The 25,233-nt window shown below is 45.9% G+C and overlaps 1 protein-coding gene and 1 long non-coding RNA gene across 2 annotated transcripts; both read right to left on the reverse strand.

Moving 5' to 3' along the window:
* Positions 1–1,589: 1,589 nt before the first annotated feature.
* LOC146753490 (rho GTPase-activating protein 32-like) lies at positions 1,590–4,221 on the reverse strand. Its single transcript, XM_085529374.1, has 6 exons — positions 4,205–4,221; positions 4,093–4,111; positions 3,710–3,791; positions 3,338–3,464; positions 2,995–3,140; positions 1,590–2,675 (listed from the first exon to the last, which is right to left on the reverse strand). The coding sequence occupies exons 1-6, from the start codon at positions 4,219–4,221 to the stop codon at positions 2,266–2,268; spliced, it is 801 nt and encodes a 266-aa protein (XP_085385500.1). The 3' UTR covers positions 1,590–2,265.
* Positions 4,222–16,411: 12,190 nt separating this feature from the next.
* On the reverse strand, positions 16,412–18,801 carry LOC146753491 (uncharacterized). The gene is made up of 3 exons (XR_014940004.1): positions 18,179–18,801; positions 17,461–17,555; positions 16,412–16,558 (listed from the first exon to the last, which is right to left on the reverse strand). It is a non-coding gene; the product is annotated as an uncharacterized LOC146753491 (long non-coding RNA).
* Between the last annotated feature and the right edge of the window lie 6,432 nt (positions 18,802–25,233).

Here is a 25,233-nt window from a genome sequence, read left to right on the forward strand (position 1 = left end):
GGTGCCTGCGTTTCAAGCAACTTTCAGATCACAACCATGTAAAATAAAAACAAATTCAGTGCAGAAATAGCAAGCCTGTAACTTAATACCCATGAGATTATCAATTTTTATACTGCATTCTGATTAATTTCTCCGAAAGGAAACACAACTAACTGTTGGATTCTGAAGGCAATCTGTGGGGTCCTACATTAACTCCTGATTCTGGAAGAGGAAATTCTAATAGCAAATGCAGAACTTTGCTCTTCGTAGACATGAGAAGGGCTGGCATTTAGGAACATTCATTTCTGGGAAATCAAATGATGTGTCTCTATTTTTACTACAGATAGTATAGGGAGCAGCCAGTTGAAGAACCAGATACAAAAACTGCAGCCCATTGGCAAAAAATACTTCTCCTTAAATTCTGTATGCTATCTTGGTATAGAATCAAGCTACAGTGCCACATAGGCCAACCAAGTGTAGAACGAAATCCACAAAATACTGGTAGACAAAGCAGCAAAAACAGGGACAATATTCAGCAGACAGGCCTTTCTACCCACAGCTCAGCATGTTCTGCCATCCGAAAAGCAAGGCCTCTTGTCAAGCTCAGCTATTTCCCTTCTCAGTGTATTCTAGCACCACTGATACCCACGGGTATCCTCCTTTAGAGTGCCATCATATTGTCATCATCAAAAGGGAAAACCCACACAGCAGAGCATACAGCAGTACACCCATGCTCCAAATATCTGCCTGAAAAACAAAAAGACAAGCTTACACACCTGAAGCACCTCAAATGGCTTCCTGACAGACTGGATTGTCTGCCCTTGCCAAAGCCCACATATAGCCCATGAAAAGCTGGCTCTTTCCCTCAGGAAAAAAAACCTTATCGTCCTAGAGAAAGCATATAACCCTCATTGAATTGTTCTTCCACTAAGCTTAGTGTAGTACTAAAACCAGGATTTGCTGCTGTTCTATTTATGTAGAGGCACAACAAGGTTCAGACACCTCACAGTGCAATTCTCACTTGGACTGTAAAGAAAAAGGAGGCTTGAAAAGCAGTGTGTGGAAAACAAAGAAACAAGAATTAGAACAACAGTGGGGCCATGGCACTTGTAGGAATTGCTCCGCCTTTAACAGCAGAGCAATTCAAGAAGGATGCGGGCATTCCAAACCAGACCAGTTTGGACAGATTAACAACTGCAAGTAGTGGGTTCCAAAATTCCAGACATCTCTCTTAATTTTTAGTACATTATAAATCACAATGCCAGAAGCTGTTTGCATTCCCTGCTGTCTGCTGGGCAGCTTTGCTGGAGATGCTTGGGATGCTTTGCTTTTCCTTGGGAGGTGGGAAGGAGCTTTGGGTTGGAGGCACATCCCGTGCCAGAGCATCCCGATGGCACATGTGGGGCACTGATCTGCAGCAGAGGAAGGGGAGGAGGTCCCAGCACAGCTCTGCACCATGCTCTGCCACACTGGGCAGCTTGTTCCTGGCTCAGCAGTGCCATCAGACAAGAAGCAGGGAAGGAAATCAAGGATGGGGGGTACCATCAAATGCAGTCGGTTCATGCCTTTGCAAGACAAATAGACCCAGAGCTTGAGGGTTGTTTCTGCTTTTGTAGCATTCGTGTGCTGTAGCTGAGCAAAAGGTTCTGTTGCTTGAATCTTCTGCAAGAGCCGCCTACCAGTAAATGTCTGCAGGGATGGAGGATGTGACAGAAAGCATTTGTCTCCACGACAGTGTAGTTACACTTGGTCTAGAGAGTGAGAGAGGCAGGCAGCACTGCCTGATGTTGGTCAGGGTGAGCTCCTCCTGCCGCAGCGCGATGATGGCAGGGCTGGAGATGATCTGCAGGGACAGCTCACAGGTGGGAGCCAGGAATGGAAACGGTGGGAGGACAGAGGTGTTAGGGAGCAGCCACGGCGTCCAAGAGCATCAAAAGGCCCTGAAAAGCATCACAGAGCCACAGCCGGGAAGCTTGGGTTTTTCATGAGCAGCATCCAGGATGCTAGAGATTATTTGCTGCCATACAGAATGGTAGCAGAGCTCTCGCTGCAGGCATCCCAAAGTCAGGCAAAATGGGAACACACCCAGATCTCAGCCGCATGCACACCACAGACAGAGCGTTGCAAGCTGAGCTGCCTTGATGTTTCTTGCACTCATCCCAATCTCTGCGAATGAAAACTCAAAATGCAGTCAAGGCGCAGATTGAGCACAAGCATACCTTTATTCAAAAGGAGAAAGGAGGGTGTGTGAGTCTGGAGGAACGGTGGGACTCATCCTCTGTTGTCTCACGAGAGTGGCTCAGAAGTCGTGCTGTTGCCTGGAGCCTGGGACTCTTGGCCTGATTCTACCTCCCCCTCCAAGATGTTTGGCTTTTCCTCGGTGACGCTGACCTGAGCCTGCATGGTGGTGCTGCTGTCAGGGCACTCGGGCTGCAAGTGGGGTGGGCTGCACTGCAGAGGCATTGAGTCCAGGCTGGTGGCTGAGGTGTCTGGCAGGCTCAGGTCAGCAGCTTCAGTAGGGATGGGATGGATGAGGGCTTCAACAATGATGACATTCTTCTCTTGAAAGCTGATGTTATATGGAAGGCTTTCATCCGAACTGCAGCATCCTGTGCTTAGTATCAACTCTTCATTGATGGAAGATTCATCATCGTAACATGCCTTGCGTCTTGGGGATACACAAGGGCTTGGGTCACCTAGGAAGGAGTAGATGCACAGCGGTTAGTGTTGAACGTTCGCAAGATGAATCATGAAGGAGGTTCTTGCCATTTGGCTATGTAGTGGTGGTGGGCAGAAGCAAATAGGCTTCGAGCAACAGTGTCACTGTCTGGAAAGTGATCCTTGTGCAGGTCCAGCTCTTGTGTTGACAAGAGACTCATTTGGGAAAGACAGGGGTCAACCAAAGATGTCAGGCATGGGCTTGAACGCCAGAAGGAGGTACAAGCCCACTGAAAGCATGAATTCTACCTGTGTTGCTGACAAGCAGTGTTTTGAAAGCTGGATTTGCACCCTTACCTGCCAGGACCAAGACTTCAGCTTCAGAGGGCTCCCTGGCACTGCTCTGCAGTTGGCGTTTGGCCACAGGGGATGGTTTGCCCAGGCAGAAGCAGGAACGCCAACTGCAAGCTGCTGACTCTGCCCTCTTACTGGGAGAACTCATTCTGCAGAGAAAACAGAGCATGCTGTCAGTCGTGGTGCAGGGTGAGGGAAGAGCTGCACCGAGCCCTTGCCTATAATTGCCTGCTCCTGGCATTGCCTGCTTTCTGCTGAAACACAGCTTAGAAACGCGCTCTGTTTCAAACAGCAGAGGATGTCTCCATTCCTACAGCTCAGCCCTCAAGTCCTGTTGGCTAAATACCTCTCAACGATGTCAAGCAACGACATGGATCCGGAGAGTGTCAAAGGCTCCGGCTGCTTCTCTCTCCTGGGCCGGGCCTTCACCAGAGAACGAAGGCGGGTGATGAGCTTGCCCCGTTTCTTTGGCACTGCACAACAAAACAAAGAAACCAGTTCATTTCAGGCCTGGCTTGGTTGGACGAGGCTGAGTGCATGGGAAGAACGTTCCCAACAAGGACACGCAAGAACGAATTTTCCCCATCCCTGGAGGTGCCTAAGGAGCTTAATGCAGTCCTCTTGCTAAGCTTGCTCAACTTGGGCATTAACGAAACCCCTGAAAGCCATGTTCTGACCCCATTTTACTAACCCGTGCTGTCAAATGTAACATATGTACCTGGCTCTGGCAAGGAATTGAGGATGGAATCGGGAAGTTTTCCCCTGATGAGCTCCACGCAGTCACCAGGGAAAAAACCAACCTGTAATAAGAACAAAAAGACAGATGGGCATTAGCCCAAGCCCAGAGCCAAAGGGAAGGTCCTCTGACACCGACACAGGGCAACTGTTTGCGTCCAGAAGCCATCCTGTGCAGGCAGAGCAGCTCCAACCGGAGATTCCCGACTCTACTGAAGCTGTGCTCTCTAGTCAAAAACGTGTGCCTACCTCAAAGCCACATTTCCCTCTCCACCAGGGGCTCATCTCCTTTGGTGGCATATCAAGGATGCACACCAGATCTCCAACCTGCAAGAGATTGAAACGTCAATCCCAGCTTCAGCACACCTCAAACGACTGCCTTTTTCTACGACACAAAATATCAGGGAGTATTCCTGAGGTGTTCACACCCTATACTACTCTCTGTGCACAACAGCATGGAATGCCTGTAACTCCTTACCTCCAGAGAGAGCTCATCCGGCCCCTGGGCGACGTGGCTCTTGATAACATGGGCCGCCGCAATCGCTGGTACGTTTATAGATGACATATCACGCACCAGCTGCGGCTCCCGCATGTTATCAGCCTGCAAAACAGAGCACAGGCCGTGGTCAGGAGCTGAGGACAAACCAGGAGGATTTCAAGGTGAGGAGCACATCTGCAGAGAAAGCTGCAGCAAATGTGCTCCGTCCTTATCAGGAGCACTTCAGAAGGAGCTGCACATCTCATCACAGTTGTTTCCCTTCCTGGCGTGCATTGCCAGGCCATGCAAAGATGCATCTCTCTCTACCCAGACTAATCAGCAATGGCACTGGCGCAGACAGCTGGCCAGGCCCTTTTTGGCCCATTCTTTCCTGCAGGAGAGTACATCTGCAGCTCCTTCTAATGGCTCAACACAGGGAACAAAGACTGGCCAGAGCTTCATACTGTACCTCCGTCGCCGCCACATCAGGCTCACGGCTGATCTCACTGCACGCAGCACACATCACAGCAAGTGTGAACACTAACTAACAACACTAACTAACAACACTAACTAACAACACTAACTAACAACACTAACAACACTAACAACACTAACTAACAACACTAACTAACAACACTAGCAACACTAACAAACAACACTAACTAACAACACTAACTAACAACACTAACTAACAACACTAACTAACTAACAAAACTAACTAACTAACAAAACTAACTAACTAACGGCACAAAAGGCACAAGAACAACAACGCAACCAACCACTCCGACCACTAGCTCACCCACAAAGGAACACAGAACGCACCGCTCCTCCCCTCATTCCAGCCGCTTATGACATCACCAACGGCCAACAGCCTGGTCCACCATGACCCCCCACAAGGCGGGGAGCCAAGACCACGTGGTCACATCTGATTCCAACACGGCACCACAACATTCCAGGACTCAGTGTGGGCTTGGAATTCTATCCTGGTGTGGCAGCGCAATGGGAGGTGTTAGGGCACAGCTGAAGAGCTGACAGACAACGGACGTTTCCAAAGGAGGGTGCCAGATTAACTCTCAGCATTCTCTTGCGGGGCTCTTAGGAATGCTTCAAACCCATTTTCACTGCCTAGCTCATTTCTAGAAAGTCCAGTTGAGAAATGCTCACTTTGTCTGGGGAACGCCTCTATGCATCATGAATGAAAAATAAAATAAAATGGGCACGCGACCCTATGAAACTTACCTCTCTGCTCTTGCTGTCAGCCAGACACCTCAGATGAGCATGACGTGTCCCTGCTCCTGAATGAAGATCCACCCAAGTCTGTGTTCCTCTCTGCTCCATCTCTGGGTCTAAAAGAAACACAGACAGAGATGATTACAAGATCCTTTGTGCAGACGAAAGACAAGGGTGCACACGAATTCTGTTTAGCAAGAAATACTACAGTCCCAATTGACTGCTGTGGTAGTATTTGAATCCTCATTTGGGGCTGGAGCACACCAGGTCAACACATCAGAAATAACACAAAGTGCATCTGGAAGACGTGTCTCAAAGCCCAGAAAATCCAACACGGGAGGGGGCTGGACAGTGGACCACAAGTGTCCATTTCCATTGCAGCTCCCTGTAGAGAAAAGCACCGATAAGCAGGCATGAATCAATTCATTCACAAGCTGCACAATGACTCTGTTCTTTACATGATAAAGAAACACACAGAGATTCCTGACCAAAAAGTTGGGAGTTAATAACGACCAAAGAGGTTCCTGTTCCTACGCCTCATCCTCTCACCCCAACTCCTGGGTGATGCCCACAGGCTTCAAGTCAGCTCTCAAATCCATTGAACTCCAGTCACAGAACTCCATCAAAAAGGATGTCACACATGTGACACTTACATACATTTTGCATCAGAAACAGTGACGCCAGCAGGAGCAGAGAGGTGACTGTCCCCCTGTACTCAGCACTGGTGAGGCCACAACTCGAATTCTGTGTCCAGTTTGTGGCCCCTCACTGAGAAAAAGACACTGAGGCATTGGAACGTGTTCAAAGAAGGGCAACAAAGCTGGTGAGGGGTCTGGAGCACAATGGGGCCATATGAGGAGAGGCTGCAGGAGATGGGAATGTCCAGCCTGGAGAAGAGGTGGCTCAGGGGAAACCTCATTGCTCTCTATAACTTCCTGAAGGGAGGTTGCAGTGAGCTGGTAGTTGGCCTCTTCTCTCGTGTCATTACTGATAGAACTAGAGGGAATGGTTTTAAGCTGCAGCAGGAGAGGTTCAGGCTGGACATTAGGAAATATTACTTCTCAGAAAGGGTGGCCAGGCACTGGAATGGACTGCCCAGGGAGGTGGTGGAGTCACCCACCCTGGGGGTGTTCAAGGAATGACTGGATGTTGTGTTGAGGGACGTGATTTAGTGGGAGCTAGTGGTAATAGGAGAACGGTTGGACTGGATGATCTTTTAGGACATTCCCAACCCTGGTGATTCTATGATTCTGTGATTCATACGCTAAGAAGCAAGGAGAGGCTCTTTTGTTAAACCTTTCAGTAGAGAGAATAGCTGATATTCGCTTCTCCCGACAACAGAAACACGGTATCAGCTTTCTAAGCCAACCCACCTACAGCAGGCAGACAACGCATATGTAAAGGAGCACGCACATCCCCTCCGGCATAACTTGAGACGACAACCCACCTTCAGATCTCTGTGCATTTCCCTTGTTTTACAAAGATGCAGCCTCGCTGCAGCTCCATGGGTCTCACACAAGGCCTGCTGGAACTCTTTCTCTGCAAACCCCACCCACAGGTCTTGCTCCGTGAGGATTGCCACCTGCCCTCCTGAGGAAAAACATGCACTAAGAACAAGAGCAAAGCACACTGGATTCGCCCTGGCCTGGCTCAAGCCCCAGTCCTACCAGACAGACCCTCGGATGAAAACTGCTCCAGAAACCCCGGATGGACACCAGCAAACATGAAGTTCATCGGATAGAGTCGCAAGCAAGCACCAAGCCTCCCCAGGAAGCTCTTTGCCTTCAAGCTCCTTCATCGCCTTTCCTTTCCTCCACACCTCAATCCCGAAGTGGTTTCCACACCTGCCAGCACTTGTTACCTCCCACCTGCTCATCACACAGTGCTTCAACAGCACCAAATTTGCTTCCGGGGCCCTCCTTCAACTCACTGTGCTAACACTCATGATTCAAATTACACAGAAATCCTATCAGTAGTTCTCAGTGAGAACTGCACCGAACATTCCTCCTTCTACAAGCAAACAGGCCCAACACGTGGTCATGAAAATGCTTTCATCACAGAAAAGCAGAGATGGCACTGCAGGACAGACGTACTCGGTGTGCACATCTGAAGCCATTTGAGAACCTAGTTGTCCTTGCTGCAGGACCCCTGACTTCTGTTAAAAGCTAAACGGTCACAACAACACCTGTTTCCATCTGCTGCCACCATCCAAAGCAGCCAGCCTTCTTACAGTCACCTGGCCCAAACATCCCTTTTGCTCTACACTTGATTCCTGCAAGAGATGGGAGCTCAGCACGCACACCATCCTTCCAACACCCCATCCCTGCAGCAAGGGATCACAGCGCTGGCACAGCTGAAACAAAAAGGGTGTGCGAGTTTCCTGTTAGCACTCAGTGTGAACAAATCTACCACTGAGCAACACCGTGAGCCCCCACTCACCTCAGCACAGGTCAACCTGCAACCCCAGCCTTCCCCTATCCACATGCACACGCACACCTGTGTGCCACCCTGCCTGCTTTGCACACCTCCATGCACACACCGCATCATGTGCCCTCCTTTGTATTCACAGACGTGTGCAAACCATCCCTGGGAACACCTACCTGCCTACACCTTCCACAAACACCCCTTTGTGTGCACCTGTGTGCAACCCAACTCCTCAGTACACACACGCGTTTGTGCCACCATATCCACGCACTCACCACGTGCCCTCCTGCATCACTGCTGCCTCCTCTGGTACCGGACCCGCAGATGCTCCAGAGCTCATTAGCATGGACTTCCTTCCTCCCCTCAGCAGCTGCTCCTGCATTTACCTTCATTCCTACTCAGATACCGGCTGCTTCCAGCACCAGCTGACCTGCAAGACACAGAAAGGAAAGGTGGGAGTCATGCAAATGCACAAGCCCAAGGCTGCGTCACCACCATGTATGGCAGCCTCGGGAAGTCAGCTGCAACTACAGCCTTTGTCAGAACGGAAGCAAGCACCATCAATTAAGTGTGACCTCTGAACTCATTGCCACCATCAGAAATAGGCAATGAAATTGCTCATTTTTCTGCAGGTGGTTACTTCCATATTCTTTCGCTTTTGGGAAATGATGGACATGGAATTGATGGACTCCAGCAAAATGACATCTACTTCATTGTAGGTGGCACAGGTGGGTGAGTGACACAAAAGATCTGTCCTTGGTTCCCAGCCCCTTTACTGGTTACCTCGGTGGCTTGCAGCAACTGGAACTTTCCCCCTTTTGGAAGTGTTCACCTTGGTGGCTGTTTTGCATTGTAATTCTTTCACTTGTGCCTGATGTAGATGATTCCACGGTGGTACCAGATGATGGAGACCAGGATTCCCACGATTGTCTATTGAGAAAGCTAAACAACCTGAGTTCCTCCCGACCCATATCATCGAAAATCTCAACCATAAAAAAGAGACGTCCTTGTATTCAAGCAAATGACTATGACTACTAATAAGACCATGCGTGTTGTTTTGTTGTATTTCCTGTGTAATCATGGGGAGGATATGAAGAAGTGGTGTAATTCATCCACTTCTGCACTTCAGGCACGAGTGAAATAGAGGGGCCCTGACCCCAGCCAGGGCAGGGAAAGGGACAATAGAGTATACTGGACTGTGCGGATTAGGTGGCCTGGCACATCACAATCACAGAAATATAAAGCCTTGTGGACACTGCTGCACAATGCACCTTAATGCCCTCAAGTCACCAAGGGACACAACCAATAGATATCCATGGAGTGACTGGGGGTTCCCAAGAATTGACTACGTTGGAGGCCGAAATAAGCCTCACTGGTAAAAACTGGCAAAAACACCCTATTGTGACTGGTCCAGAGGCTCCATGTATTTTGGGTATCGATTACCTTAGGATGGGGATATTTTAAGGATCCCAAGGGGTATCGACGGGCCTTTGGGATAGCTGCTGTTAACACAAATGGTGTTAAGCAGTTGTCAGCTTTACCTGGTCTGTCAGATGATACTTCTGCTGTGGGGTTGCTCCAGGTAAAAGACCAAGTGGTACCAATTGCCACCAAAGTGGTTTACAGACGGCAGTACCGCACCAATAGGGACTCATTGCTCCCCATTCACAAGCTAATTGGCCAATTAGAGAATCAGGGAGTGATTAGCAAAACTCACTCACCTTTTAACAGCCCCATATGGCCAGTGCGTAAAGCCAGTGAAGAATGGAGGCTGACAGTGGATTACTGTGGCCTGAATGAAGTCACACCTCCACTGAGTGCTGCTGTACCAGATATGATAGAACTCCAGTATGAACTGGAGTCAAAAGAAGCTAGGTGGTATGCCACCATTGACATTGCTAATGCCTTCTTTTCCATCCCATTGGCTGCAAAATGTAGGCCACAGTTTGCTTTTACCTGGAGAGCTGTTCAGTATACCTGGAACCGTTTACCTCAAGGGTGGAAGCACAGCCCAACCATTTCCATTGGTTGATCCAAGCTGTCTTGGAACAGGGTAATGTTCCTGAACACTTGCAGTATATTGATGATATTGTCGTGTGGAGCCATACAGCAGCAGAGGTTTTCAAGAAAGTAAAATAGATAATCCAAATTCTTTTGCAAGCTGGTTTTGCCATTAAGCGCAGCAAGGTGAAGGGGCCTGCCCAGGAAATCCAGTTCTTAGGTGTAAAATTGCAAGATGGGAGTTGACACATCCCAGCAGATGTGACTGACAAAATCACTGCTATGTCTCCGCCCGCCAACAAGACAGAGACCCAATCTTTTCTGGGAGTAGTGGGCTTTTGGAGAATGCATGTCCCAAACTACAGCCACATAGTGAGCCCCCTCTATCAGGTAACACAGAAGAATAATAATTTCTCATGGGGTCCTGAGCAGCAGCAGGCTTTTGAGCAGAGAAAACAAGAGATAGCCCATGCCGTGGCCTTGGGGCCAGTACAGACAGGACAGGATGTAAAGAACATCCTCTACACTGCTGCTGGAGAGAAAGGTCCCACTTGGAGTTTGTGGCAAAGAGCCTCAGGAGAGACCCGAGGCCGACCCCTGGGATTTTGGAGTCAAGCATATAAAGGGTCTGAGGAGCGCTATGCTTAAACTGAGAAGGAGATCTTAGCCGTGTATGAGGGGGTTCGGGCTGCTTCTGAAGTAGTTGGGACAGAGGTTCAGCTCCTTCTAGCACCTCGCTTGCCTGTGGCCCCCCTGTCACGGACACAGGCAGATTTTTGTTTAAACCGTGACAACTACCCAGAATGCAGCATCAGGGAATTTTTGACTAGAACTTTGGAGGACGATTTTTAACTCAGAAAGGTCAGAGATAGAAAGTTCACACTGATTTCTGGGTCACCAGCCTCACCGTACATCAGCATTTTTGGTTTTTAATGATACATAAAGTTCTCAATGGCACTGCTCTAGTTGGTAGTTCTTTCTCTTTCCATGCAGCTCACTCTGTGCATGGCTTGTGAACCGCTATTCAGGCCAGACAGCTGCAGCCCCAAAGACCTGCCATAAATGTACAAATTCTACCAGGATAATGTCTTGGGAGTGGAGAAACAGGATGTGCAGTCATATGGCTCTCACACATACCTTGTACAACCAGTTGGCTCTGGACTGGGCATCACCAGTGTCACAGGTGTACACGTCACTGTCACTTTTCTCCAGATTTTTTATGCTCAGCTGCAGGTCTCATCCTTTCCGTGCCATCTCGTATTTCCCACCAGGCCTGAGCTCAGCAATGCCTTTCCTCCATATGACAGAGGATGAGCCTTTCTCGCTCTGACATGTAAAAACTGGAGTTCCACTTTCTTCAATTTGCAGATCTGAAAGTTCCTTAATAATTAGCATTTTCTGGAAGGAAAAAAGGGGAATGAGGTTGTAGGACAAAGGGATTTGTTACCACAACAAGTCCCAAGCATACAGAGGTGTCCTGACTCTCCTTTGCCCTCACTTCTAGAACATCACATAGAGATGAAAAGGGTCTAAGAAGACCACAGAGTCCACCCATTTACATAGGCTTGATAATTCCAGAAGATATCTGTAAAGTTTAATACCATTATACATGCGCTGGTACGATCTCATCTGATCAACTGCATCTAATTTTGACTACACATATTCAATATAGACTAATTCAGATTGCCATCTTTTCTTGGCTCACTGACACCCAGGATCATAGAATCATAGAATGATCACAGAATCATAGAATGGCCTGGGTTGAAAAGGACCACAAAGATCATCTAGTTTCAAACCCCCTGCCAAGGGGCCACCAACCACCAGACCAGGCTGCCCAGATCCACATCACACTGGAGAATCATTCAGTTTCCAGATTATTTTAAGGAAAAGATTTTAATCCATCACTAATTCTGAAAACTAAGAATTGATCCTGCTCAAGGAAACAGAAGAGAAAAACACCACCCACAGGCTGCAGATATTTACCTCAACTTCTCTACATGCCATCCCCAGTGTGCTTTTCAACTCACCTTGCACAGTGACCCTGGCTTTTGTTTCAGAGTCCTCTGTCTCACAGGTGTACTCCCCGCTGTCCTTGGCAGTAGAGTCATGGATGATCAGAATGGCCCCAGTTCCCTCCTGCTGCAAGTCGTACTTCTGGCTTTTTCTGATTGCTTTGCCATCCTTGTACCACCTGATGTTCACATTTATTTTCGACAGCTCACGGCTCAGGCTGATGTCCTGCCCTGCTGCTGCTGTCTTATCCTCCAGCTGTTTTATAACCTCAGTAGGTTTTTCTGAAAGAAAAAAAGCTTTTTGAGGGACATACACTTAGGGTAGGATGCCTGTCTTAAAATACACACATCTACATGCTGGAGATAAGTTAGAGAGGCACTTGCAACAGAGGCCATCCTACAGCCAGAAGAAATCTGCAAAGTACAGACAATAGAATTCAAGGCACCATTTATTCTCTCTTAAATCTACCACATTGAGGATGATGAACCATGTCTGAAATCTGCCTCTTCCTTCTCTCCACTGATCACACTGGGAGACTCAGATGATGCTCTCAGATGCACATGTTCTAGATAGGAATTTGTTGTACAGCTAGATGATGTGAAGGCCATCCCTTCAGCTTATACTTAGAGGATATTTGCTCTCACAGTTCCCTCAACAGATCATTCCTGATTTACTGTTAATGGAACAAGCTGTAGTGAGATGCCCATTGCCAACACTACCCCAGTGCTTTGGGTAGTTCTCACATTTGTGTAAAATGGTTCCTTTTTTTACTTATTTTAAGAGAAATTCGCAGTGCTTCAAGGTTCAAGTAGAAGGTTGCTATTCACTTTAACCATATTATCAGTTAGCTCTCACAACAATCTTATCAGAAGACAGCTGAAGGAATCAGACCCCAGAATCTCTCCCATCTCATTACCTTTCACAGACAGAGAGTCTTTGGAGGTTAGACCACGGGCAGTAAAATCGACTTCCTCAGTGTCAGTAGGAGTCACAATTTTGATAAGGAGAGTCTATTTCCGACCCACGTTAGAAGTTTTAAATCGCCCACCACTTTCCACTCTGCTTCCATTCAGTGTCCACTTGAACTCATCAATGCTTTCATGGGACAGAATGCATTCAAAAGTACAATCTTCTACCTCCTGGATTTCAGTGTTTTTCAGCCGTTTGCTAATGCCAATATTCAGCTCTGGAAGATAAGAGATAGGTTAGTATGAGGTTTATATGGAGAAAAGGCATTTGTGACCAGAAGCAGTACTGGTGTTTTAACTCAGGATTTGCAGAACATGGCTGCGTTCCTCACTGATGTATTCTCTAAGACATTCTCCACTCAGAATTACCAGAAAGCTATAAAAAAAAAGAGACGTGAATCTCTTGGATTTGCTCTGGAAGAACTACAAGGAGAGCAGCTCAGTCCATGGAGCACAATGAAGATTCAATGAGCTACAGAGGGAAAAACCTAACAGAGAGGACAACTCTAGGATGCTGCGTGAGAAAAAGCTATTTGCCTATGACAAGAAATTAATTGTTTCTATTAGCTCATTTGTTACCATCCTACCCTACTGGTGTTCAAACCATTTCTCCATTTTAGGGATATTTAGAAAGGAAGCATTTCCAGGACATTCTTGACGTGTTTGGTGATTTTCATGGCAAAAGGAGATACATTTACTTCAAAAGCAATGGGAATTTTCCAGACATCAATGCGCTAAATTGCAGAAATACAGTTCTATTGTAGAAACTATTAAGGCTCGTGGGGGAATAGGTGTAAGACATAGTGACCACACCGAATGTGCTTTTAGCACTCCTTCACTTTCCACAGTACTTACCCTGAACGCCGACATTTGACTTGGCAACATCAGTGCCAATATCACAGGTATATAAACCTGCATCTGACTTCTCGAGGTCATGGAGAAGGAGACATAGGGTCTTCCCAGACTGTAGCAGCTCAAACTTGTTGCCAGAAGTGAGCACAACACCGTCCTTTTTCCACACTGGTTTGACCTTCTCTTTAGAGACTTCGCATTCCAATTTAATCACACCCCACTCCTCAACAAAAGCATCATTCAAACACTTCATGAAGACAGCAGGCTTCTCTGCAATTAAACAGGCAAAACAGAACAACGTGATACAGAAGTTGAGACATTTCCAGTTGTGTTCAGATTTTTATGGAATTCTCAAGTATTCAGTAGGAGAATACAGGGAACAGGAGGGACAGCCTGCATTGCCGTGGGTGGGACTGATATCATATGAAAAAATTGGGATGTAGCTCTTCTAAAGCTGGAGAGCTGGCATTGCCCTCACGTGGAGCAGAGCTCATACAGCAGGCCACAGTATTAAGAGGATAAGCTGCTGAACACTTTTGATTTTCCTCTTTATTGACTCCTTTTATCTATCTTCTATTTCACACATCAGAGGTTTACACTGGGGAAAAAACATCCACCAAATGAAAAAGAAAGGAGAAAGAGGAAATCCTTCAAACTCTGAGCGCGTAGAGTAAAAGAGCTTAATTACTGGGGAGAGCAGATTAGAATCACAGTATCCTTAGAATTGGAAGAGACCCTTAAAGGCCATCTAGCCCAGCTCCCCTGCAATAAACAGGGACATTCACAGCTAGATCGGGTTGCTCACAGCCTGGTCATTAGTCATTCCAGAGGCAAAACACACACTGAATGATCTCTCCCTGCAGTCATAAATCCTTGCAGACAACAGCATTGACACTGCATGGCACCGAAGCAGTAAAAAAATCTGCTCCTGTAACTCTCCTTAAGTAAAATGATGATAAAAAGCAATGGAATGCTTTGGCAGGACACCAAAACCATCCTCCTTCGTTGATATCTGCTGCAATGGAACCTTCCACTGGAAGAAAGCCCCTGATGACTTGTCACCCCAGAGAGGTGAGCTTTAGAAGCAGGATTGCTGCACAATAGAATGAACTGGAGCTCCTTAGCATCTCTTACATCCAGGAGGGCTGTGATCAGATCCACCTATCACTTTCAGGCGCGCGCTTTCTGACACCTTGTCTGACTTCACTGTCACTGTGCCAGCATCCTCAGGCTTAACCTGCTTCACTGTCAGTGTGCAGCAATTGCCAACGTTCTTGATGTCATTGTAATTGTTGGTGTAAAGGAGGTTGCCATTCAGGAATCATTCCACGTCCTCGACATCATGGGACAGCTCGCAGGAGAAGACAGCAGAGCTCTCTTCTTCAATTTCCACATCCTGCAGCTGCTTCGTTACTTCTACATTGCGGGCTGTGGGGAAACAAGGTGAACTGTTACCACTGTTACTATAAAGCATACTGGGATGTGGTAGAATAGTTGGACTAGATGATCTTTGTGTAATCTTCTCAGTGAAGATTATACATTTATAAAGTTAGCAGGAGAGAACGGCAGAAATCAACCTCAAGAATAGAAATCTGAGGTGAAATAGGACATGGCAGAGGCCACCCTCCCTGCTCATACCTTCAGCTGTCAGCGTGGCCTCAGTCTCAGCAATTCCTGCCTTGCACTTGTACACACCAGCATCATCGGGCTTCAGCTTCAGAATCTGGAGCTCTGCTGAATGCTTATCCCTCTTGATCTTGTACTTCTCAGAGGGCTCGATGGGTGTGTGGCCCTTGAACCATTTCACAACCTTTGGAGAAGGCCTGAAGTCACAGGACAGGATGACAGAATGACATTCCAAAGCTGTCTTGTCCTCCAACTTCCTGGTGATTTGTATATGGTAATCTGAAAAGCAGGGGTGGAAGAGAAGAAAGGATGAGGACAATTGGAAGAATAGGAAAGTCTCTTGCGTCTGTTCCATTCCAATTAATGTCATGTTCACAATGGTTCTTTGAACCACTCTAAAGATAAAACAAATGATTGTCTATAGGGAATGCCATTGACTACATTTCTATAAAGTAATACTGTATATTATCTACCAAATGCAAGGTCCAGCTCTTGTTCTGTGCTTATTAAATTGCTCCCAGTTGAGGCTTTTATTCAAATAAGAGTGAGTTGAAAATATAACAAGTACTTTAGGATGTGAATGGAGACTCTTACGCTGGGGACAACAGCAGATAAAAAGCCTGGAAGTTTCTTTCAGATAAAATCAATGACAAACTGCATCAAATTTAGGTGCTACCAAACTTAAATTTGTCTACTTCAGAAATACAATTAATTTCACCTGATTTGACTTCTTTGGTATAGCCAAGGACAAAACCTCAGCTCTGTAGATCTGAACAGTAAGCACATCACAACTATTCATACAGATCTTTTACTGAGATGCAGCTGTCTCATTTAGTGTCCAACGGCTTTGAACTGGAAATGGAGCAGACCCTCCAGACACACACACAATATTTCAAAGACTCCAGTGAAGGAAGACTGTACATTAATTAATTCTCCATCTTCATGATGTAAACCAAGCCAGGATATGTTACCTCTGATGAGCAGATTGGCTGTGGATTTGGATTTGCCAATTGAGAACTGAATAATGCCTATGATATCAGTGGTGGTTTTCAGTATGGTCAGCCGGTGGATGGTGCCTCCTTGCTGCATAATCAAGTTTCTACCAGCCTGTAAGACTTCCCACGTAGATACCACCTGCGAGGTTTCACAGAAGGAATGGATATCTCGCATTCAAATTTGGCTTCTTCAAGCTCAGTCACATCTTCATCACACAGCTCCTTTACTAGATTAATGGATTGCTCTTTAAGAAGGATGGAACAAGAGAAAGCAGAGATTTAGAAGGAATGTAAAAAACCCTTACATTATCAACCTACTTACTCACGTCAGAATTACTGCACATGAACACTACACCTATCAGCTCAAAATGCCTTAAAAGATCATTAAACAAAGAATAGAAAGAAAGGAATGTTGTTATGAAGTCAGACAGTAAGACTGACAACCTGAAGAGGGCCCAGATCTTCTGATTCCCAGTCCAACATCCAAATCAAACCATGACCTTCCCATCCCGATATCAAACTCCTCGCATTACAAGATGGAATAGAGGTTCAATGAAACACGGACATTCATAATTACTTTGATTAAATACAGCAACTTAGCTCGGAAAAACAAGTTTTCACCTAGTAAAGGTCTCTGTAGCTCAAATGTAATGACTCAACTTAGTAGAAATTCATCTTCTAGGATGTTCTTGCCCTTATAACAGTGGCAAAGCTGGGGACTGAACTCTTGAGCACTGTGCTAACTCAAATGTCTCCCTTTTCTTTATCACACTTAACATCATATATATACCCTAACATTGTATTTAAAAAAAAAAAACAAAAAAAAAGAAACTGTGCTCTTTTCGAACAGCAAGAGAAAGTGAAGAAGAAGTCAAGCTATATTTTTTATCCCTCAACGTTCAAACACAAATCTGAAGTCTAGAGGTAGAAAATCAACCTCCTAAGAAAATAATCTGTTTTACTTAGCAAAAGTAAATCCCAAAAGACAAGCTGCATATTTTGTGGGCAGAAAGGTAAGTAGCTAGGAGTTTTTATTTCTGTGAAAGGTTCTGGTGGTGTTTAACTTCCTTGACATTAAAGCAAAAGTTGTTGGCTGGTTTATAACATAAGATAATTTAAGCAAAATCGTCATCAGAAGCATAATTACCTTTCACTGTAAGATGGGCACTTTTTCTGCTACAGATTTTATTTCTGCTGCATCCTTGACTTGGACACGTGTGTAAGTCAGCGAGTAGGTCCTTCCTGAAGCAGAGAACCACAGAGTCACTAAGGCTGGAAAAGACCACTAAGGTCATCTAGTCCAACCGCCAACTCATCCCTACCAAACTGTGCTCTTGAGAGCAAACCCACAACCACACTTGGCTTCCTTGAGCAAAGAGCTCTGAGGAACATGGCCAGGCTGAGCATCATCCATCTGGTTTCACAGCATCACTGCCTGTTCTCTCATGTCAATGAAACCACCCATTCCCCCATATCCACATCCCCACCAAAGCAGAATCTAAACATGGCTTCTACAAGGACTGACCGAATGCGGCCGCCGTCACCTTCAAAGTACCTGATACAGAAGGATCACACTCACTGTCAGACAAAACCTCTTTGGAGAGGTGAACTGACTGACCTGTTCACCCCCACTTTGGAAAGAACTGCACTCATTTCCTACCTGCTCCTGGCAGTGTGGGATGGTGGGATAGCATCACACTTCCCACACTAAGCTTCCCACCTGTCACTTGTTCCACCCTAACCTCAGTCCCAAAACAAAAGGGGAACTCCCTTCTGAACCTTCTTCACTTCATTTCAGATGTCCTTTCTGTTTGATCTCCAACCAACCCCCCACTCAGGAGAAAGATCCCCCTCTTACACCCTACCATCTTGCCGCATTCTGATGTTGTCATCAGCCTTCAGCTTGTTGTCATCTTTGTACCACTGGCTCTGAACCTCATCGTGTGAAATCTCACAGACAGAAGATGCACTCCCATACTCATTCACTTCCACATCTTCCACTGGTTTCACAATCTTGATATCTCCAGCTGTGAAACAGTAGAGATATATTTGTCAGGGTATTTCCAGAACTGAGTCAAGCATCTTTTCCTTACACATACTTGCATAGAAAATAAGTAGGATTATGTTTTATTCTAAACCATCATCCATTCCTGCGTCATTTCTCTCTTCAACACAGTAAAAGCATTATTGGCCTTGAACTTAAACATAGACTTACTAGCTACAATGGAGCTCCCTGCAAACAGTTTTCATGGAAACCAGAATCTCATTTATTCTAAAACCTTTCAAGCAAAATTAAGGGTAGAAAAACAATAGAATGGAATGAATCTTTAAGGTCATTTAGTTCCAATCCCACTGCTATAGGCAGGGACACCTCCCTCCAGACCAACTCTTCTCCTCAGGGTCAAGGCTTCTCTCAAATCATTCTCCTCTAAGCCTGTGCCTGTGCTTGGCATTGCCCTGACCCAGGTGCAGGGCCTTGGACTTGGCCACACTCAAGTTCATGAGGTTGCCAAGGGCCCACCACTCCAGCCTGTCCAGGTCCCTCTGGGTAGCATCCCTTCCCTCTAGCACATCAACAGCACCGCTCAGCTTGGTGTCATCTGCAAACTTGCTGAGGGTGCATTTGAGTCCACTGGCCATGTTGCCTACAAAAATGTTAAAGAAAACTGGTAACAACACCACCTTCCACCATGGAAAACTAGGCAGAACTCTACAATGTCATGTCACTACAAACCTGTCTGAACCATTGGCTTCTCTGCATGCTCATCACTAGTCTCTCCTTAGCTTGTGTGCCCACAATGTATGGGGAATGTCAGCCAGAAATCTTACCTAGGGGACATTTTTGCTTCAAAATCCCTTGAACATCACACAATCCCTTTTAACTCTCCAGGTCTGCACTTCTTTATGTCAGAATCAGCTCATACTTCTGTGCTACTATTTCCCTTTCCTTCTGAAGGGCCTGGATACAACTTGGATAAACCTCTGGGGCAGAATTCCTGCATAAAACAGCCAGTACTGAAACACCAACCCAACCTGGTTGCAGACTGAGAGAGAAAATGAGAGTTCACCAAAGTCATGGGACAGAACAGATGTTCATGTTCATGCAAACACTGAACCCAAGTGGCCACATGAGGACAGCATCTAGTAGGAAATCAGATAAAAGCATCCTTTCAGACGTCCCTTTGGAAAGTGGCATCTACCAGGGCACAGCAGACCCGTGTGTTCAGTAACCAGTCTGATGCTTCAGAGCCAGCTGATGAACTACAAACTGGGGTTTAACCAGTGCAACACATGGAGGGAAAATCTGTCTTGAGCATAAAGAAGAAAGAGAAAGGTATCCAAAATGACTAACCAAGAAATGCCCAAACTGCCCATGAAGCATTTAATCCTGTGGTGCAAAACACCACAAGAGGATTTATTTGCTCTTTCATTTAAACATACCATGAACCTTTAGGGTAGCTGATGTCTTGTCTTCAGCTGCTTGGCACGTGGGTGTTCCCTGACCTTCATATTCACACTGGTGAATCATGAGACTTCTCCTATTTCCCTGGGAAGTAATGCCCTCTTTTTTACTATGATGGAGCTCCTTCCCATCTAAGAAGGGAAAGTATCAAGTCAGATCTCCACGAGTCCTTCCATCTCTGCACTGAGCAAAGGGAGCCTTCAGATCTATGCTTAATTCACCCGCTCCCCTAGAATTAATGGAACTGTGCTTACTGGAACATATGCTGAAGCTTAAGCACAGTGCAGTGTTTTCAACATGGAGGAATGGCTATAGAACATGCATAAATTCTGGCTGACCTATGACAGCTTAAAGCACTGTGGAAAACTGTTAACAAGCCCGTTGGGACATCATCTTGAATAAATGACGTTATCCCCAAGTAAGGGAAGGAACAGCTGAGCACAGGGGAGGTACACAAAGTGCCAGAGCAAATTCTCACACTGTCGGGTGCAAAGAAAACTCAGATTTCACCCTAAAACCCAGATCACAACAAGGCTACAAAATCCTGGCTGAGAATTTCTGTGTTAGAGTTGAAGCTCAAGACTCTACACCAACCAACAATATTTTGTGCAGCAAGACCTCAGGAGTTCACAAGAAACACAAAACAAACTTCCATTTCAACTTGATAAATGAACTCAGGACATAATAATAAAGAGTGCTGATCTGGGCAAGTAAAAGAGCATAAAGAAAAGAGAGCAGTGCAAAAGCTATCAAGCAACAGCTCAGACTCGCATCCCTTGGAAGTGAAATTAAAGGCTCTCATTCATTTCCAGAGAAGTCAGAAATGAAAATACCACTACATGCCATACCTTGAACCACTTGACGTCCACTTCGGCCTGGACAGCTCACACTCAAATGTGACCTTGTCCTTCTGAGTGACGCTCATGTCTGCCAATGGTTTGCTGATTTTCACAGGCAGTTCTGAGAAGGAGAAAGAAGGATGTGGATTTAGTTGGGAATGAGGTCTCTAGGAGCATCTGGCATAAGGAATAATGAAAGGCAGTGCCTACTCTCCATGCTTACTAGAACTTGTCATTAACAACAAAAAAACATATTGTTTTGAGCACATTATCATTACTTGTGCTAGGGACAACAATGTTACAACAATCCTCTTGATATTTCAGGGATACTCTGGTGGCAATGGCCCAGTGCAAAACATTCTTTGCAGCTGGAAGGAAAGCTGGTTCTGCTGTTCAAGTAATCTGGGACAGGAGCAGATAATCACACCTTGCACCAACCAATACCTGTCACAGTGAGCCTCCCCGATGAATTAATGCCTTCTGCTTTAAAGGAAATGAGTCCTGCATCTTCAAGGCTCACAGAAGAAAGTGTCAAGGAATGTTTCTTCCCCTGGACACCCATCATGATATTTGGTGCAGGCTTCAGCCACACGCCGTCCTTCTGCCAAGTCCCTTCCACATCCTCATGGGACACCTCCACCGAAAAGGTGACAGTTCCCTTCTCAGGGAATTCCAGGGGCTGCAGACCTTTCACCAGCTTCATCTGCCGCACTGAAAGACAACGGGGACAGGTTGGAGATCTCACACAAGCAGCTGAGAAATAGAATCATCAAAGGAATCAGAGAAAGGTTCAGGTTGGAAGGGACGGTTGAGAAAAAAAAAGCCACCCAAACAACCTAGTCTTCACTCATCTCACCCTTCCCATCCAGCTGCTGCCTCACAAAAGGGGTAAAATAAAAACTCTCTTGGACTAGCAGAGAGATTTGCAATGGAGTAACTTAAGTAAGGATGGGAGACTGAAGATGTTGGGGAAGACATCCAGGCTTTAGCTACAGGGCATGCATGCAGAATCACAAAACAAAGGCCAGTCAGAGAAATCAGAGCTTTGTCAGAATTAATGGGGTTGTTTCTACATGCCCACCCTATCTGCCAGTGTAAACCCTTCCAGTGAAAAAAAAGAAAGCTACATATAGGTGGGGAGAATTGTTGGTGAAATTATTTGTGATATTTTTGCTAATAATATGCTCAAAATCCTGGAGCAAGACTTCAAGTGAAGCAACTCAGTCTGTGTAAGTAGACTTACAGAAGGGAACCATAAAGCTTATGGAAGGGAACTGTCAAGCTAATCCACAGCTAAAACAGAGTAGAGACGAATTGCAGGAGCTTGTTTACTTTGCACAAGTGTGAGCTTTAACCACTGCTGAGCTCCTAGTACAAAAGTCTGAACCAATGCAACAAACCAACCCGTCCATGTTGCACGAAAGAATGTACTGACACCACCAGAACACAAAATTCTATGGCTGAAAATACCCGCAAAAATCATCCAGCCCTTCTCCATTGCTCCAGGACATGCTCAGCTCTTTGTGCCCCAGATATTTCACTAACCTTTCCTGAAACCCACAGTGAAGGCTTCAAAGCCCCTCCAAATGACTTATCCAGTCATCCAACCATTAAAAAGCTTTTTTGTTGTAGAACTTGCATCTTTATCATTGCAATTTAGGTCTATTATTTCTGCACAGAGAACAGATTGTTTGCTTCCACTTTCTAAGAGCCTTTTATGTACTCAAAGCCTGCTATCAAGCCTTTTAGTACCTGTTGATGACCTACACAGCAGCAATTGGTGGCAAGGGCTTTGTAGACAAAAATCAGATAGACCTTCAATTCTGTCCTTGTCCATTCCGTAGCAAACATGACAAATGGATGCAGGAAATAGAACAGAAGTACAGGGCTACAGCTGAGACACCGTTAGCTTACTTGAAAGGAAAGCATCCATAGATAGATGCACTCTTGTGTTTTTATTTTTATTTTTTCTTTTAGCTCTGACTGCTTATAAAGATTATAAAGAGGGTTAGTGGTAAGACTGCCCTCTCTTTCACCTTCTTTCAAGCATTACAATGGTGTCCAAGCCCAGGGCTGTGTCTCCCTGCCCCCATGGCATGTAGGGCTGGCAGTAGCCACTGTGATCATAGAGAAGACCTGAAACCAAGTTCAAATCACATCCAGTGTCTTTACAGACCTTGCAATCATTCCACTTACTTTCCATATTGATCTTGGCTTGGCTCTTGTCGTCAGGACTCTCGCAGCAGTAAAAGTCCCTGTCTGCAAAGGAGATGTCCTTAACTATCAAGATATACTTTGTTCCCTCAGCTTTGATCTCTGTTTTTTCACTGGGCATCAATACAATGCTGTTCCTCATCCACTTGACTTCTGCAGGCTTGGTCAGCTCTACCTCCAGGGTCACTGTGTCTCTCTCTCTTCAACAGTTTTAGGCTCCAGTTTCTTCTTGAATGAGACTGAGGCCTCTGATCAGTGAGAAAAAATAACAGTAAGAACACAGTGAATCCACCAAACAGTTTTTTTAGAAAGAATATAAACAGTGGTTCCAGTCCCAGTGCATTCAGGGGAACCCTATTTAAGGAAGCAAAATTCCATATCGTCACCATAACCAGAGGAAAGGCAACATGTGAAACCCACAAACCACAGCACCAGTGACAGCCTATCAATGGGGCATTACAGCCCCTTACCTCGGACTCTGAGATTGGCTGTGCTTTCTACGCCCTCAGCACTGGCAGAGATTTCAGCTGCATCTTCCAGTGTCAGATCGGTGATGGTGAGGCTGTGGTTGGTGTCCTACTGTGAGATCACGAGTTTCTTACTGGCTTCAATCTTGACGCCATTCCTGAACCAGAGGACCACAGCATCACTAGGAGAAACAGTGCACTTGAACACAGCCTCTTTGCCTTTTTCATAAGCCACGTTGTTGAGACGCGTAACAAATTTCACCACCCTGTGAGATGATGGAGAAGAAGAAACCACTTAGGAGCACATAAAAGATGTGTCCCTAAGTGTATGAGCTCCTTTATGTTTGAGCACCTTAAAGAGCCAACAGAGTCCATGATTTTATTGGAAGCATCAGATTTTATGACTCGCAGGAAGTAACCACCATAACTGACACTCACATCTCCTGCCTGTAGAGGAGATCCTCCTTGCATCTACAAAGATGCAAAGAAGGAATAAAAAAATTCCCATCTCACCAGTTGTTTCCAACTTGAAGGTCACCTTCTGGCCAGCAGCCTCGCAGATGTATTCTCCAGCATCTTTCTTCTCCAGCTGCTCCACAACCAGACGCCGTGTTTTGCCCACAGATTCCATTCTGAACTTTCTGGAGGAGGCAAGCAGTCTTCCATCCTTGTACCATTTTACTCCAGTTGGATCCTGTGCTACTTCACAGCTGAGGGAGGCACTTGCTGCCAGGGCAGCACTCACCTCTTTCTGCACCTTCTCCTGGTTTATAAACACAGGTTTTGGCTCTGAGGGAAGAAAAGAAAAAGTATTGACTGAGGGACTGACATGTGAGCATCTTGCAGGTCTGTATGTACAGGTTGGAACAGGTTTAGGTTACCACTTGTGCCCAAACTAATAGCCTTCACCAGAGAATATCAGCTCTTCTGTTGAAACTAGGTGTCAAATCTAGGCAAGAAAGAACCTAGGAACTGAAGGAACCAAGAGGGTCCTTGAACACCAGTCCCATGGTTGCAAGTCACTATGCAAACATATTGAACCCAAAAGAACATCTGTCCTGCAGGCAACCAAAACCTGAGTTCCTTTTACTTAAGACCCACTGTGAAACATCAAAACACATAAACATGTGATAGTCAAACCACTGGCTGCCTTTTCATGACCCAGAATAGTACTCCTGGCTTCCTGAACAGACTCCTCATGGCCTCTACCATTGCCACAACTGTGACTGTCAAAGGCACAAAGGAAATATGCTCACCAACGCAGTCCTTTGTTCTTTGTGTGTGATTTGCAGATATCTATTTTACTTTGAGCTCTGGCAATAGTCAGCTCTACCAGGTCTCTTACTGGGAGTAGCAGACTCACCTATCCAGATGCAGCCTCCAACATAAAGGCATAGTAAAAAGGCAGTGTACTACTAGGAGAAGTTCCTGCTTCTCCTGCCATGAAAGGCTGCACGCACAACATGCACTCCAGCCTCACTGCACATACTTAGCTTAGTCAAATGTTTCCGTGAACAAGAATTACAGTTTGGGATCTCAGGCACAGGAGAGATTTGAATAATATCTTGAATATTGCTTCCACTGTACATATATCAGTAATTATTATTCTACAGACAGACTGAAACAGGTCTTTGTGCCATACTAAAACCAAATACTTTCTACAAACCCAGGCAATCAAGTATAGGGAAAAATCCTCAGCACAGACTACTGCAACTGGATCACTGTATAATAGAAACTAGATTTTACTTTACTGTTCTCTGCTGTATTTCAGACAACACCTGTCTTACCTGTGACATGAATCTTGAAGGTGAGTTTCTGGCCAGCAGCCTCGCAGCTGTACTCCCCTGCACCTTTCTTCTCCAGCTGGCTCACCACCAGCCGACGCTGTTTGCCCTCTGACTCCACCCTGAACTTCTTGCACCAGGTGATCAGTTTCC

Source organism: Coturnix japonica, chromosome Z (genome assembly GCF_054131305.1).
Source record: "Coturnix japonica strain WE chromosome Z, WE-NBRP24, whole genome shotgun sequence".
Classification (NCBI taxonomy): domain Eukaryota; kingdom Metazoa; phylum Chordata; class Aves; order Galliformes; family Phasianidae; genus Coturnix; species Coturnix japonica.